This window comes from Loxodonta africana, chromosome 10 (genome assembly GCF_030014295.1).
Source record: "Loxodonta africana isolate mLoxAfr1 chromosome 10, mLoxAfr1.hap2, whole genome shotgun sequence".
In the NCBI taxonomy this organism is placed as follows: Eukaryota; Metazoa; Chordata; class Mammalia; order Proboscidea; family Elephantidae; genus Loxodonta; species Loxodonta africana.
Genome location: NC_087351.1, coordinates 74,962,271 through 74,980,365, shown reverse-complemented (window position 1 = coordinate 74,980,365; position 18,095 = coordinate 74,962,271). Strand labels below are relative to the sequence as shown.

General features: G+C 38.1%; 1 protein-coding gene across 1 annotated transcript in view; it reads left to right on the top strand.

Annotated features, from left to right (window-relative positions):
• KCNH5 (potassium voltage-gated channel subfamily H member 5) overlaps window positions 1-18,095 on the top strand; it is a 336,327-nt gene that overhangs the window by 58,348 nt on the left and 259,884 nt on the right. Inside the window, exons 5-6 of the mRNA XM_003408696.4 lie at window positions 5,861-5,976; window positions 11,973-12,365. Of these exons, the coding sequence (XP_003408744.1) occupies window positions 5,861-5,976; window positions 11,973-12,365 (509 nt within the window). The remainder of the gene's footprint in view (window positions 1-5,860; window positions 5,977-11,972; window positions 12,366-18,095) is intronic.

Here is an 18,095-nt window from a genome sequence, read left to right as displayed (position 1 = left end):
CTAATGTTTTATTAAGAAGGAGTTGGTATCCTGAGCTTTTAGGAGAACAAATGTTTTCATAATGCCACAAATAACTTATAGAGCAAGTACGAGGCTCTTCATATTCAGCTGTCTGTTCACGTTACCTTATATCGACCATGTCTAAGTAGCATCAGCGAACTGTGCTGAATAATCAGTCACACCACTCAGGTCTCTGTAAAGGTGAGATCAGTAAATGTATCTCTAGGAAAAATTAGAACTGCTGATGTGTCGTTTTTCTCTGACTGTACAGTGGGGGTTGGCAAGAAAGCAAATGAACTAATTTAGCTAATAAGGTCAATGATTTCAAAGGGATGGGCATAAGGAAATTCATTGTGGCGTTGTTATGATAGTGAAATTCCAGAAACCACTAGGTATTTATCAAAAGAATGTATGTGTGGTCAGGAAGGAGCAAATGCCTATTTCTCTGAGATGATTGAGTTTGAGATAGGAACCAGAGGCCATTGTAGATGGGTCTAGAGGTGGAGGAGAGATAAAGGAAGTTGAAGGTTATGTTCCTGATGACTTTTGTTTTTTCAGTGAAGTGCAAGGCAAGGTAATCTGCTGAAAGTGAGGAGAAGGGTAGTACAGTGGTCTTGAGAAAAATGCTTAGTGTTAGAACCAGGGACTACCAGAAGGCCCTGACAGAGACAAATAAGATTCCTGAGAAGCTCTGAGAGCTCATCTTTGAGTGCTCCAGTTGATTTGAATATGAAATTAAAATTCCTTGGCTTTGCATTGACTCTTCAGCTTCCAGGACATTTTGATATCAAAACTCCTTAATGGTTACTCAACTGGACAATTGCTTTTAGCTTTGCTTTCTCTAGGAAGAAAAAATTCCTTTCCAAATCTTTCTTCCTAAATGTCCCCTCTTCAGGTATTTCTGAGTAAGTTCAATATTTGCCACCACCACTTTTTTTCCTGCTAGCAGTTTTCAAATTTTCCTTCAGTGGACAGAAACACGTCCAACGTTCCCTCCCCAATCTCTGTTATCACACCTCTTCCACCTAAAGCCATTCTTGCATGAAACAGATAAGTTATGCTGCCACTTGCTAACAGCTGAGTGTATTTCTCTCTTTATATTTAAATTTTATCTACATATAATATGAATTCCTGGTCAACATTTTTACTCATTTTATTCATTCATTAAACAAAAACGTATGTAGTGGACACTATGTGCCGGTTGTGGTACTAGACAACCAGGGATAAAAAGAATATGACCTGTCCTCGAATTGTGTAATAAATCCCATTTTCACTTATGTTTAAGGATAGTCTCACTCAGAATATGCTGTGTGAAAATACTTTAAAATTAAGAATTGATATTGCATTTTCTTTCAGTTTCAGTATTTAATGAATGATAATCCTGTATCTTCTCATGGAGAAAAATGCATGTGTTTTATTTTCATTGTTTTTAATTTTTTTCTTCTTTTAGTTACCTAAAATAAGTTAGAGAAAAACAAACAAACAAAAAACCCATTGCCATCAAGTCAATTCTGACTCATAGCAACCCCTTAGGACAGAGTAGAACTGCCCCATAGTTTCCAAGGAGCGCCTGGTGGATTTGAACTGCTGACCTTTTGGTTAACAGCCATAGCGCTTAGCCACTACACCACCAGGGTTTCCAAGTTACAGAAAAGGGAAGAAATATTCCTTGATTAGGCTGACTTTGTGTGTGCAATAAGATACACAAGACATACAGTTGAACAAGCTTTGTTTTTATATGTAAGTCAGGAACTATTGCTTCCTCATTAAGAAACCCAGCAGTGTATTCACAATGCTTCAGATAGAAAATCACAGGCTGACAGGCTTTTGTTGTCATATTTCTAGTTCCTCACATGTGATCCTAGGAAATGAGAGAACACGTGCCATTCGATGATTTGTACTCTTCCAGGTGTCATTCATTGCGTTTATTTCTTCAATATCTCTTGTTACATTTTTCAAAATATTGTCTAGATGAACCTTATTGCACACAGAGGATTAAAATGGGTTTCCCTTTTAATCCAATGCTCAGAATAAATTCAACATTACCGAATTTATAAACATAAGCCTCAGTAAATATAAGACATTTCTAGTAATATTCAATGCAATTAAAATACTCAGTTGATGTAACAAAGGGAAATGACCACCAGGTAACATTCTCAGATACCAGTTGTCAACATAGTTACTGTCATATAAAGATGCCCTCACCACTTTTACCCCAATAAACCAGAACCAAACCCAAACCTAATGATAATGAAACAAAATGGGCTTTATTTTTACTTCTAGTTTTTAAAATTAGAAATTAGTTTTATTTATTTATAGCCTCCTTTGTACCTTTCTTTTTTGTACCAGGCCCTGGGCCAGGTGCTGGATAAGGAGAGTGTCGTGGATTGAATTGTGTCCCTCAAAAATGTGTGCATCGGTTTGGCTGGGCCATGATTTCCAGTATGGTGTGGTTGTCCTCCATTTTGTGATTGTAATTTTATGTTAAAGAGGATTAGGGTGGGATTGTAACACCTTTACCCAGGTCACATTCCTGATCTGATGTAAAGGTAGTTTCCTTGGGGTGTGGCCTCCGCCACTTTTTATCTCTCAAGAGATAAAAAGGAAAGGGAAGCAGAGAGTTAGGGACCTCAAACCACTAAGAAAGAAGCACATGGAGCAGAGCACATCTTTTAGACCCAGGGTTCCTGTATAGAGAAGCTCCTAGTCCAGGAAAAGATTGATGAGAAAGACCTTTCTCCAGAGCCAACAGAGAGAGAAAGCCTTCCCCTGGAGCTGACGCCCTGAATTTGGACTTCTAGCCTACTATACTGTGAGAAAATAAATTTCTTTTTGTTGAAGCTACCTACTTGTGGTATTTCTGCTATAGCAGCACTAGATCACTAAGACAGAGAATTATACAACAGTGAGGGTGATGACATGCTAATCAACTACTGCATCACAGTGGTGTTAATGCCTTGTGAGGTATGTGTCCTATGCTGTGAACGTGCAGAGGAGGATACCTCTCTCTTATAGTTCAATCAGAGAAGCCTCCAGAAGGACTTAATCCTTGAACTGACTCTAAAGGGACCAGTAGGTGTTAGCCAGCCAGACAGGGTAGGAAAATGGCATTGCAGGCAGACAGGATTATATCATGTGAAAACACAGAGGGCATGAAACATCATTGGGTACTCAGAAATTACTAGTAGATTTAATTTTAGTATTGAATTTATTCTTTTAGTTTGCTATTGGTTTTAGTAGGACTGGAATACAAAGAAGTAACAGGAGATGAATATGGTACAAAACCTTGGGGCCAGATATACCAAACTTTGGAGGTTAAGTTAACCTGATTACCTCTGGGAGCTGTTAAAGAGTTTGAAAAGGGAGAAAAGCATGATCAGATTTGTGCTTTCCAAAGAACTTGAGAAGTAATGTGAATTGTTGCTTGGGAATATTTGGTCAGGAAGCAGACAGAGAATGTGGTCTTTAGGAAGCTGCCGCCTAACTCAGGTGAAAGATGTGTTGTCTAACATAGTATGAATGGAGTTAAGAGTTTCAATTTGAGAGCTATTGGTGTTATAATCTATAAGGCTTGGATATGATTAGGTGTGTGTATATATGTGTGTGTGAAGTTAATAGTGAAGAGGGTCAACTTCAATTTTATGTCTTGGACAACTGGAAAAATCATGAGGCCATTCACCAAGATGAGGAATACATGAAAGATATGGGGGCGGGGGGGGGAGAGGGAGGAAGGGGCAGAGGGGAGGAGAAGGGATGGTGATATGATCAATTTTGGGCATGTTGAGTTTCAGATACCTGTGGGACATCTTAGTAAAGATGATCAATAGCCAACTAGATGCATAGGTCTAGCACCGAGAAGAAAAGTCTTGGATGACAATATAGATTGCCTGTTGGTCTTTTATTTTTTTGTCTTTTAAGTGCTTCTAGGGCTGCTGCCATGTCTGGTGCTTGTTTTTTTTTTTTTTTTTCTTTAGCACGTTATACAGGGTTAGGTTCAGGGTTGGACACAATTTTGAAAGCGTAATTTTTTATATTTGTTTTAGTTACTCGGATGGCATTTGTTAATGAATATGAAATAAGGACCTTCTATCAATTGATGCAGTTTGTCTCTTCTCCAGTTCAGTTATTGGGTACAGTAGATGGTGCTGAATCGGTGGGGCAATACAAAGCTCAAATGAAACCAGAATTAGTATTAGTAATAGTCGTAAAGTATGACATCACTTACCTACATGGCATGGTTTGAAAGACCTTAGGCTATTGTCTTCCCAGGATTTCTTCCTTTACCTTCTTTCACACTGTCTGAAATTTCATCATTACCATGAGTGTTATTCTTTTGGACCATCAGGAGTTTTTCATTTTTAAGGGTTGCTGGCAAATACCTTCGTGAAGGGTATTACCATAGAAGTTATCAAATGCTGTTTCTTAATGGAATCTTTAATGGTTTCCGAGTTTTCTAATATGCCTGGAGAAAGGGAAATTGAGACAGGAGAAGAATATGGTAATATTGTTCTACATGTTCACATCTCCTTGACATTTCCTTGAGATAAATGATTTTAATAATGGCAATTTGAAGCCTCAGAAGAGATTTCTTTCCATTAAATTCACATTCTTTTCCCCAGCAAGTTACTGCTATTTCAAAAACTTTATTAAGGATTCTAGATATTCCAAAAAAAATAATTTTTAGATATCACACCAGTTGTTAATATGAGAAAGATAACGTTTTGCTATGTTACTAGGAAGTTGGAGTTGTGTGCTAAGACCCATAATATGTGAGCGGATATAACACACCCAATTTATTAAAATTGGGATTTATTCTTTTAGATATGTGTACATGCATACAAATATATAGTATAACTGTATTTAATTAGGGTTATACTAGATGCTATAACAAATAAACCCCCAGCTTTTAGCAGTTTACTACAATAGAAGCATATTCTTTGCTCAGATAACTGTCTGAAGTACTTGCTCCTGGCTGGCATATGGCATTCTTCCATGCAGTGATTCAGGGATTTTCCCGTCTTCTAGGACCTTGTTGTCATTTGCAACCAGCTGATAGACTGGGAAAAAAAGTTTGGAGAAGTTACACTTGCTTCTTAGGTCTTGGCATGGAAATGATGCGTGTCACTTCCGCTTACATTCTGTCGGTGAGAATTAGTGACATGGGCACACGTAGATGCAAGGAAAGCCAGGAAATGTATTCCCTGGCTGGGCAGCTATTTCCCTGTGACAGACTTATATAATGCAAAGTGGAGCACAGAATTTTGAGACAACTAGCTCTGTTGGGAAACCCTGGTGGCGTAATGGTTAAGTGCTACAGCTGCTAACCAAAAGGTCAGCAGTTCGTATCCACCAGACGCTCCCTGCAAACTCTATGGGGCAGTTCTCTGTCTTACAGCATTGCTATGAGTCGGAATTGACTTGATGGGAGGGGGTTTGGTTTTTGTTATCTGCCTAGGCCAAACCCCGTTGCCGTCGAGTCGATTCTGGCTCATAACGACCCTACAGGGCAGAGTAGAAATGCCCCATAGAGTTTCCAAGGAACACCTGGGGATTCGAACTGCTGACCTTTTGGTTAGCAGCCATAGCACGTAACCACTACGCCACCAGGGTTTCTGCCTTGGCCAAAGGGACTATGTAATAGACATGAGCAAAATACAAAGGTTGTGCATAAAAGTTACTTGTTATTTTGTAGCTACACCTCAAATAGATGATGCTGTTTATGTAGATATCAAATGCTTTAGAATGATGCTTTTCGTTAGTTCTTTGTGTTCTGAAGTTGCTAAGATCCTGTGAACATTAGCAAGAATGTTGAATTCCATATTCATTATATGTGAAAAAACAAGACTTTCTTATTTTTAAGGTTGGACAAAATTTGCCCGATTGACGCGAGCTTTGACAAATAGCCGAAGTGTTTTGCAGCAGCTCACGCCAATGAATAAAACAGAGGTGGTCCACAAACATTCAAGATTAGCCGAAGTAAGTGAGACTAACTTTGCTTCCCAAGATGATGGTGGTACTTTTTTTTTGAAAAAACGATTCAATATAGATATTTCTGACTGTTATTTTATAAATATTTATTTGCTAACTTATTTTTCCCTTGTACAAATTCCAAATATTTCCTTTTATTCTCTCCTACTTTTAAATGAGCAAGTGGTTGATGATATCGTAAGTGATGCCTGTAGAGTGTGAGGTTTCCTTTGAGCAAGTGAGATAGAGAATTCACTAATTTATTCATTTTATGTATGCAGCAATTATTAAGGGTTTACTCTGTGCCTGGCACTCTGCAAAGGATATAAAGTTAAATGAGAAATGGTCTTTGTCATCAAGAATCTACAAATCCAGCAGAGAAAACTGACAATAGAATGTGACAAATTTTATGATGGGTACCATGGGAGCCCATACGGAAGCACTTAGCCACACTTAGAACTCCAGAGACAGCTACCTGCATGATGTGATACCTGAGCTGAGTGAATCTTAAAAGAACCTTTAAGAGTTAGCCAGACAAAGAAGGAATGAAGGTCATTTCTACTAGCGAAGCCAGCATGTGCAAAGGCTTAGAGATGAGAAAGTATGATGACTTTGAGTATGACTTCGGTGTGCCACGAGTCAGGTGAGGAAGGAAAGGCTTAGAATGACATATAGTAAAATGGTAGTGGTTGGTAGGAGCCACATAGGAGCCACATGATAAAGAGTCTCATGTGCTTGGGAAATGACATGATCAATTTGTGATTTAGAAAAAACTCTCACAGAGCTTGGTCCCAGTTAAGGTCCTGGTTGGTTTCCTTTGTTGTCCAATGTTTCTATTGTGTTTATTTAAGAGTATTATTCTGTAAAGGAGTCCACAGATTTCACTAGTACTGCTGAAGGGATTGCTTATACAAAAATGGTTAAGATTTCCTACTTGACCTGGTGGCTGTGGAGGATGAGTAGGTAGGGAACCCAGTTAGGAAGTCCTCACAGCTAGGATGACCATAGCAGAAGTAGGCAGGTACAGAGACACCAAGATGAGAGTCAACACATTTGTTGACAGATTAGAATTGAGTGTGAAACAGGGAGAATGAGTCAAGGACAACTCCTATGTTTTTGGCTTGGACAATTGGGTAGATGGTGATATTGGTTAATAAAATGGTAAATATAAGTAGAAGGAAGAGAAGGTTTGGAGGCAAATGATAATGAGTTCAGTTTTGGACACATTAAGTGTGAAGTTCCTTATGGAAGATTTGAGTGGAGATGCCCAAAAGATAGTGGGATTTAAGGACCTGGCATTCTGGAGAGATATTTGAGTTATAGGCTTGGGTGTCATCCTCACAGATTGATTAATATAGCCATAGGACTAGGTGATGTTACCCAGGGAGTGTATAGAGAGAAAAGAGAAAAGAAATTGATGAACCGTGAGACAGCTAAAAGCTTTATTGTTCACATGTCTTCTGTAATCATCATTTATCTCACCGCTGTGAAAGATGCCAAAAATCCAATTAAACATAAAACCTCTGCTGAGCACTTGGTGGATACTCACAAAATATTCTGAAGGAATTTACCAAAGATAAGAAAAATAAAATTAAATGCATATGTTCATTAATTTGTTCTGCCCAAGAAAAGTGGGTTGAAGCACTCCTGAGTAACTGTGTTAACTGGTTGCAAATATTAAGTCTGGTTTGGAGAGGACTGGGAAGTAAAATATATTCCCTGAATCTTGACAACCCTGGAGTTCTTCTTAGACCACAGCGAACAGAGGGGCTTGTTATGGCTTTGTGCTCCAAATAACATTGTTATCTTGGGGAGAGATTAACACTCTGATGTACAGATGTGTTTTTAAAAACAAAAATAAGACATTAAAATAATTAAATATTAACCATAATGATAATCACTGTACTTTAAAAACTGATGTGCAATCAGCACAAGATCTAAAGCAAATAGTCACAATCTTTTTTCTCAATAATGCTTGTTATCAAGTACTGCATGATTTTAAGTTAGTTTCTCTTCTGCCTTGAGTTGTCTACTTCTTTCTGTAACTCAGGCTGAAGCATTGTGACTCAAGCTGTGATTGATGACTTTTGTAGTCATGAGTCCTTTTGGGTTACATCTATTCAGAGTTTTTCTTTTCTCTGTTACACAGCTAGGCAAGAACGAGAGAAAGGGGGCCATAGAGAAGAAAATCTCTACCTTACCACTCTGAACCCCTCATGATTGCTTTTTCTCCATACCAGGTGGAAAGATTTTTTTTTCTTTACCTTTGACAGCTCTTCATTTTTACTTTTATTGATTTATTTTGAGGATCTTCTATTGTTGTTTCACCTGATTTTTTTTTGCTTTGTCTTTTGATTATTGGTAGTTTCTTCATCAGTCATCCCTTATTCACAAACCCGATTCAGATCAAAACTGCTTCCTCTCAGATCTTTGGCGTGGTTTTAGAGGACCTGTAGAAATAGCAAGGTTTCAACAGAGATTTAGTCTGCACTTATACAGAGTGTGTCCCTAGCACTCCAAAGACTGACCTAAAAGAAATACCACGTTAGCTCAAGAATATTGTTCTTCCTATTAAGTCTTATTATTTGCTCAACTGGGGTGTCTGGTTTTGCTGTGAAATTTTAGGCTGTGTTATTTTTCTCCAAGATACATAGATTTTATCTCAATTCCATCTGGACCTCCAAATTTGAAGCCATTCCCAGTATCAAAGGTTCCAGTTGTTCTGTAAGCATTTCATCAAGTCTCTACATACATTAACATCCTGCTCATTGCCTTCAGGTTTTCACTTTTATACCAGATGAAGATGACTGTACACACCACTGCCACGTCAGTGGTCCTGACTCAGAGTCAATGCTCTTAGATCTTCAGAGAGCAAGAGTATGTCTGTGTCAGTGCAAAAATACATCAGAAAATGTGATTTGGCCCCCCATCCACCTAAGAGTTACGCTTATAAAAGTGCAAATAAAATAACAATGAAAGTGATGAGTTGTTGCTCACTGATTTATGAAAGAGAGCCTCAGAGACAGCTAAAATTAAAATAGTGCCCTGCTAAGTAGAAAGATCAAAGCCTAAATACTTGTATATATGTATTTTGTGGTGGTGGTTGTTTCCATTCTCTTATTCTTGCTCCTCCTGCTCTTCCTCTTCCTTCTCATTGAGGCGTTTTATATAAGCAAGTCATCATCTAAAGAATTAGACCCTGAGTGTCTAAAGAAATATAGAATAAGGAAACGGATCTCCCATTGGGTGGCACGTGATAATCACCTGGGAAGGTTTTAAAAATATAGATTCCCTGAGAACCCACACAAGGCCAATTTAATCAGATTTAGTGGGGTGGGGTTTGGGTATGAGTATAAAAAAAAAAAAAATTTTTTTTTTTTTAAAAACTTTCTCAGTTGATTATAAAGGATAGCCTGATTTAAGAAATGTCGAACTCAAGGGTGATCTTATTACATCTCTAGGGTAAGCGTCTTCCAGTATTCCAGGGTACTGAGCAGGGCACAGGAAAATGTTTTACTTTCTTTCAAGAAGAGAAGGAAAACTTTTAGGTAAAAAATGACTTTAATATATAATAGTAACATATTCATTTTTTACTGATGTAGTCATAAAGTATAACCTTTATTTTTATTATTACTTTTTTAGTGGAGGAAGAGGCCTACAATGGCAAAAATGTCCAGAGACCACAAAAGACATAATGCAGTGTTATGGATTGAATTTTGTCCCCTCAAAATGTGTGTCAACTTGGCTAGATCATGGTTCCCAGTGTTGTGTGACTGTCCACCATTTTGTCATATGATATGATTTTCCTATACGTCATAAATCCTGTCTCTATGATGTTAATGAGGCAGGATTAGAGGCAGTTATGTTAATGAGGCAGGACTCAATCTACAAGATTAGGCTGTGTCTTGAGTCAGTATCTTTTGAGATACAGAAGAGAGAAGTAAGCAGAGAAACAGAAGGACTTCATACCGCCAAGAAAGTAGTGCCAGGAGCAGAGCGTATCCTTTGGACCCGAGATCTCTATGCTGAGAAGCTCCTAGACCAGGGGAGATTGATGACAAGGACCTGCCCTTAATTCAGACTTCTAACCTGCTAGACTGTGAGAGAATAAACTTCTGTTTGTTGAAGCCATCTACTTGTGGTATTTCTGTTATAGCAGCACTAGGTAATTAAGACATTGGTGAGGACTTTATTCTTATTTTCCAAGTCTGAATTCTCTATGCTCAAACAGTATGTAGACATAGATGGTAAAACACTAACGCTGGAAATGAAATTTTCATGTCTAACACAGTGACATTGGAACTGATAGCCAGTGGTTGAGATGTGAGAAGCCATGGTTATATGTATGATTCTGTATACTCAATACTCCTGTACCAACATGAAGCTTACATTCCTGGTAGGGCAATTTGCTGCTAAGCAATTTAAGACCAAGTGGGAAAAATATAGCTAGGGCACTGATATTATGTGTAAATGCATAAAAATCTTCATAAATATTTCTAACAATTATTGAACTAAAAACAATAACTATAATACAGCTAAAGAGAATACCAGTAACATATTAAAAATTTAGTTTTAATTTACTTAGGTTCTTTTTTGAGAGAGTTTTCAGAATAATCCCTTCCCAAGTTTCAAAAGATGCTAATATAATTGCTTTGCTTTGTGATATATGAGACTTATGCTAGAGGCTATTTTTGTTTATATCTATTCCTCCATTCAATTGTTCAATGTATATCTGATTTTATGATTTAGATGTTTTGACTTCTACCTCCTTGATCCCAGTAATCCCTAAGACAATGAGTAATTGGATGCATAAGATGGGCAAAGCTATTGGATAACATTGTTTAATGAATTCTCACTCATTTACCAAACTCCTTAGCCCATAGGTTTACTCAGTCTTAGCTTCACTGATGCCGTAGAATGGTCCTGACACTAGGACTCTGATCTGGGCCTTCGATTCATTTTCACTATTTCTAGTTCCTTCCCTAGGACAGCCTAAGGCTGTCCAAACCTCTACTCTTGTTATGTCACTTGCTTTTTATCTTTGTCTCTGAATTAGACCTAATAAGAATAAATCAAGTTCATATAACGTTGCGCTGAAATTCTTGAATTTGTCAAAAAGGTATAGAGAAGTGAACTGAGTCTTTAGAACTTTTTTTTTCCTAAAGGGGATTCGTAGGAATCTGTGCAGGAAATGCAATATTATTTCAGTTCTGATTTAAGGGAGAAAAGGAAAAGGCAGTGTATAACATTTACAACTTGTTATATCTGTGTGCCAGTCATTAGGCCCCTTGCTGAGTTCCACTCAGCAACCAGATCACCAACAGTGGGGTCCTGTTATTCAGCGAAACTGTCAGAATCAAAGTTATGCTTCCTGAGGTGCTAAGTATGTGTGAGGAATGGGTAAGGGTGAGTGACCCAAATAACTGTTGGACACTCAATGAGAAATATGTGACTGCAGGCAGGCTTGCAATGTGAGTGTGCAGAAGATATTCCAAGCAGTGGATGTCCAGCAGTGCTGTGAATCAATGTTGGCTGCTGGAAGGCAAGCCAGATGGACCACCAGACAGATCAACATGGTAGAACAATTGGACATGGAGAGACTTCCTTTGAAAAAAATTTGGTATAACACAGGAGAAGAGCAAGACAAAGCCATGGAGCAGGACTGGCCTTGAGGCCAAGAGTCACAATAAATGGGCTGTGGTTTGACTGCCAGTAAGTTTGATCTAGGAGTCCCTGGCTGGTGCAGATGGTTAAGTGCTTGACTACTAGCCAAAAGATTGGTGATTTGAATCTACCCAGAGGCACCTCAGAAGATAGGCCTGGTGATCTGCTTCTGAAGGGTCTCAGCCTTGAAAATCCTATGGAGCAGCTCAGTTCAGCACAAATGGGGTCACCATGAGTTGGAATGGGCTAGACTAGCAACTAACAGCAACAACAAGTTTGATCTCATTACTAACTCTGCAGAGATATCCGAGTCATTTGTATATGTATTTTCTCTCTTTTAGGTTCTTCAGCTGGGATCAGATATCCTTCCTCAGTATAAGCAAGAAGCGCCAAAGACACCACCACACATTATTTTACATTATTGTGCTTTTAAAACGACTTGGGATTGGGTGATTTTAATTCTTACCTTCTACACCGCCATTATGGTTCCTTATAATGTTTCTTTCAAGACGAAACAGAATAACATAGCCTGGCTGGTGCTGGACAGTGTGGTGGACGTTATTTTTCTGGTTGACATCGTTTTAAATTTTCATACGACCTTTGTGGGGCCCGGTGGTGAGGTCATTTCTGACCCCAAACTCATAAGGATGAACTATCTGAAAACTTGGTTTGTGATCGACCTGCTGTCTTGTTTACCTTATGACATCATCAATGCCTTTGAAAATGTGGATGAGGTAAGCATTTTTTTTTTTTTGGACTACTGTGGATTGTAAGTTTTGAGAACATTAGGATAAGCGGAGTCTATGGATAAACCAAACTTCTTTTTAGCCACCACTTTCAACCCTCATCCTACTAAACACTTGCCATATATTATTCTCATATTTGATTAATTTATGTCTAGCTCTTCTTGATTTCTGGTGAAAAATGCTAATAACTTGAAAAATGGCCAAAAGAGAAGTGGTGGTTAGAGGAAAAAAAGCAGAAGCAGTCAGATACAGTTCACAAACTAGATAATTGACTAAAGATGATGAAATGAGGCATATTTATTTGAACAACTGCAGAATTTTAAAACTCATTGTGTCCGTGGGCCTTTCAACTTTTCCCCTCCAGATTGATATGGAAGCAGTGCTTGGTTCACATAAAGATAAAGCTTTTGTAGAAGAGCAGTTCTTGAGTTCTTGAATTTTCATTATTTTGGTTTCTTCCTTGTAGTTTTTGTTTTAAATTTTGTCTGAGTACATTTTTGGGCAGAGCTGTATTGGGTGACCTCTGATGTCTGGACTAATTAAAAGTTCTGCTCATTTAAAGATATCTGTGCAACTAGGAATACTTAAAGTATGTATATGCCTTAAAAGACCACTTCATCCAGAACTTCTTAGGCTCTAACTTAATAGTGAATAGTCTTCAGGTTGTTAGACCAAGATAATAACGTGCAACAAATAATCTCAACTAATAATACATAAATGAGCCAATGTAGAAAGAATCTATTATTAAAATGTATTCATAATGATAATATTACAAACTTAATTTCCCTAAAGACTCTACTGTGTTCTTGTAGACTGGCCAGATGGAAAATTCTCCATTACACTGATATTGTTGTTACTCTGTGTATTGAGAGGTAGGTTGAAACTTCCCTTCAGTGTTTTTTTCCCCCATAAAATTTCTACATTCAATCAATTTCAATGATTTTTTTTCTTGCCTTAGTTCTCAAAAAGTGAAGTGTAGACGTTGTGTTTTGATACTGGTTATGTAATTGTTACTTAAAAAATTATGGACAAAAGGAATTACAATAATTTGTTTTCTAATTTTGGATTTCACCTGTATCAAGCTTGTCAAGGCACATTTATTTCTTTCCTATTTACCCTCTGGAGAGGATTGAAAGGAGTTAATATTGAAAATGTTAATCGTATGATAAGTGGACAATAAGCAGTATATTTTACTTATGAGGACAGTGGCCAATCAGCGGTAGAATTCTCATCTTCCACATGAGAGACCTAGATATGATTCCCTGGCAGTGCACCTCATATGCAGCCACCGCTCTCTGTGAGTGGAGACTTGTGTGTTGCTATGATGCTGAACAGGCTTTAGCAGTTTCCTGACTGTCATGGACTAGGAAGAAAGGCCTAGTGGCCTACTTCCAAAAATCAGCCAGTGAAAGCCCATGGATCACAGCAGTCTGATCTGCAACTTGATGACAGTTAATAGCGACATATGTTACTTACTAAACGGACTAATATATTCAGATTTCAGTTATTTAGACTATAGGCATAAAAACTATAATAAAATTAAACAAAAGATTTGCTTAAATCCCAGAAAAGAAAATATATTATGTAATAATAAATACATTAAAAATAATACATAAATATATTAAGAGTCTTACCCTCACTTAAAGTAAATGCAAAATAAAATTATACTGAAATATCATTTTTCAGTTATCACATTTTGATAATAAACCAGGTTGGTGGCTGTGGTGACCAAAGAGGTGCCCTATTGAGATCTCCTTTCAAGAAACCTGCTGTGTGGAGGAGTCAGTGGCACGTGGGAGGCAACTACTAGCTTGAGAAAGCATCTCTTTCAAATTTGGTGCTCAGCATCATCACACCCATAGCTTAAAACTGGCCACAGTGGGAATGTTTATACCATCCAAACCCAAAAACCAAACCCAGTGCCGCTGAGTGGATTCTGACTTATAGTGACCCTATAGGACAGGGTAGAACTGCCCCATAGAGTTCTAAGGAGCGCCTGGTGGATTCGCACTGATGACCCTTTGGTTAGCAGCCATAGCACTTAACCACTGCGCCACCAGGGTTTCCCTATAAATTAAGGATTTTTTTAAAAAACATTTCTGGACAGCCAGTCATCAAACATTTACCAACACAGTTGATCACAGTTGACTAACAACTACTATACCTTCTGATCCATTGCAGTGTGCACCACGAGGCCACACTTCCTCCAGGTTTCTCCACGCCCACGACTGAGAATGGTGGGGATACTATAATTAGTCTACTCCTGCCCAATGCAAGACTCCTCTAGTGAGCAGCGTTTGGTTTAAGATTCCTCATTTACCTGGTCTGGACTTTCTCAGAACTTTGCTGTGGTCTGAGGCCCTCCCTACCCAATTCTTCCTTCCCTTTTGAATTGGGAGTCAGGCCTGCACTCTGGTGTGAAAGCTCTCCCTGTTCCTCTCCTCCCCTTCGTCCTTCTGGGCATTTTATCTCAGTAAAACTCTTGTACATCTAATTCTGACTTGGCATCTGTACCTTAAAGGACCTGAACTGACAAAGTAGAGGTTTGGGGAAAGGCACTCGCATACATGGCTGGGGAAGTATGAATTGGTATCAGCTCTAAACCCCAAACCCAACCTAACCCATTGCAATAGAGTTGATTCCGACTCATTGAGACCCTGTAGAGTAGAACTGCCCCATAGGGTTTCCAAGGATCGGCTGGTGGATTCGAACCACTGATCTTTTGGTTAGCAGCCGAGCTCTTAACCAGTCTGCAAAGAACAATTTGGCAACATCTTATTTTATAAACTCATGGCAGCCCTCTGTGTGCAGAGTAGAACTGCTCTGCGTGGTTTTTAAGGCTGTTTTCTGCCTTTAATAAACTTATCGCCAGGACTTTCTTCCAAAGGCACCTCTGGGTGGTTTCAAACTATGAATTTTTTGGTTAGTAGTCAAGTGCTTAACTGTTTGTGTCACCCAGGGCTGCTCTGAGTTGAATCTACGTGACTGGCAACTGGTATTTTTTTCTGGTTGTTAAAAAGAGGACAAGAACTTTCAAATTGTTTAGATTATTCTGTTATTTGCTTCCATGCCACTAAATAACATGATTCTATATCTACTTCTTGGTTTTACAGTTTTAGGCCTTTGATTTCCCATCACTTTTCCTCTCTAGCCTCACCATTTGTGTGCACCATTCCGATTCTGTCATTCTCACAATACAGTTATATGGTCCTTTTGGTTTGATCAATATTAAGTGTTTACATTATTATGATTACAAATATTCTATTAGCATCCCTTCAGCATGCTAGGATTATTTTTCCTTTCCTGTACTTTATGTTTTTCCAAGAGTTGATAACTGTTTTGTTTTATCATTTGCTTGGTTTTCTGTGTTGTTGTGAGGTGTCGTTGAGTAGGTTCTGACTCATAGCGACCCTGTGTACAACAGAATCAAACACTGCCCTGTCCTGCGCCATCCTCAGAATTGTTGCTGTGCTTGAGCCCACTGTTGCAGCCACTGTGTCAGTCCATCTCCTTGAGGTTCTTCCTCCTCTTCACTGACCCTCTACTTAACAGAGGATGATGTCTTCTCCAGGGACTGGTCCCTCCTGATAACATGTCCAAAGTAAGTGAGATGAAGTCTCGCCATCCTCGCTTCTAAGGAGAATTCTGGCTGTACCTCCTCCAAGACAGATTTGGTCATTCTTCTGGCAGTCCATGATATATTCAGTATTCTTCACCAACACCATAATTCAAAGCCATCAATTCTTCTTTGGTCTTCCTTGTTCATTGTCCAGCTTTCACATGCATATGGGGTGATTGAAAATGGCTTGGGTTAGGTGCACCTTAGTCCTCAATAACTATGGTGAAAAGATACAACCTTGACACACACCTTTCCTGATTTTAAACCACTCAGCATTCCCTTGTTCTGTTCGAATGACAGCCTCTTGGTCTATGAGCACAATTAAGTGTTCTGGAATTTCCATTCTTTGCAATGTTATCCATTAATTTGTTATGATCCACACAGTTGGATGCCTTTATGTAGTCAATAAATTATGGTTTTCTATGTACTTATCACTAATTCAACCACCAAGCTCTCTGCCAGCTGTCTAAATCCCCCTTCATTACATTGACGCAGGCAATATTCTATCAACATAATTTTATTAAATGAATCTCTCTTCACTCTACCCTCATACCTGATTGATGGCTTGACTGACTATAATATTCTAGGTTAGAGACAGTTTTCTTTTAGGAGTTTGGAAGATATAGTGTCATTGTATTCTGCCTTCCAATAATCATGTCAAGAAAATTGAAACCACGTGATTTCTGATCATTTAGTTGTAACCTGTTTTGTCTTTCTAGACATTTGATGTATCTTCTCTGTCCCAGGGTTCAGAAACTTTCTGATGATATGCCTTATGTGGGTCTTCTGTCTTGAATTTTTTCTGGGATGAGTTTCTCCACCCCTCCCCCCTTTTCTTTGTTCTTTCTTTTCTGGAACTCCTTTTATTCAGGCATTATACCTACTAGACTAGATCTCTATTTTCCTTGCCTTTTTCCTCTCTCCTATTTTCCAATTTTTTACTTTTTTTGCTGTACTTTCTGGGAGATTTCTTTAACATTATTTTCTAACTTTTGTCCCTAGTAATGCTTTTGTTTGTTTTGCCTTATATTAACATGGCTGAAGTAGCTATCGTGTGTTTGATATATATATATATATATGTGAAATTTGCTGTCATTCTGGTTTGCTATACCTTAGCTCTATCTTTTATAAATAGTATATATAGATTCTGAAAGTCTCTTTAACTGGTGAGTTTAATCTGTTTACATCTATTGTGCTTAGTTATATTTTCATTTGCTAAGAGCATCTTGTTTTCCATTTTTAATATTTTTTCTTTGCTCTTCTTTTTTGCCATCTTCTCTATAGATTAAATTTTCTTTAATCTCATGGATTCCCTCCACTGGTTTGGAAATTTTTCTTCTAAGTGATTACTCTCATATTTTTAGCATCATTATTTGACTTGATAATTTCTAAAGCTTATTAATATATCAGAGCCCTGGTGGTGCAGTGGTTAAGAATTTGGCTGCTAACCAAAAGGTCAATAGTTTGAATCCACCTTGAAAACCCTGTAGGGCAGTTCTACTCTGTTCTCTAGGGTCACTGTGAGTTGGAATTGACTCGATGGCGACAAGTTTGGTTTATTGATATCTCTACCCTTCTAAATCATTTAAGGACCTCTGATCACCTTCTCATCTTCCAAATTATTATTGTCTTGTATTTTGATTCCTCATTGTTTTTAACTTTTCCTTTTAGTTGTTGTTATTATTGTACTTAATTGTCAATACTTATGTAGACTTATCCACATGTTTACCAGTTTCTTTGCTCACACTATTTTGTGCATTCCTGACCATCTTTCTGGTTTAGTTCTTCTACTTTGGCTCTTTTTCACCTATTACATAACATCAACTTTCTGGAACGAACCTCTTTCCGGAAAGCTTCCTGTATTATTCCCAGGCAGCTCTAATCAATACCTTTACCTTAGTTATCTTCACTTGTATACATACATGCATATTTAAAATGATTTTTCTTTTCTTGCTTTTATCCAAGAGCACTATATCTGTTGTTGGGTGGTCTGGGGTCTTATGCCTTCTATAGAACATGTTTGCTGTGGTACTTTGGTATGGTTATTCTGGTCTCAGTCTCCATACCTGTAAATAAAGGAAAGGAATGCCTGCTTTACC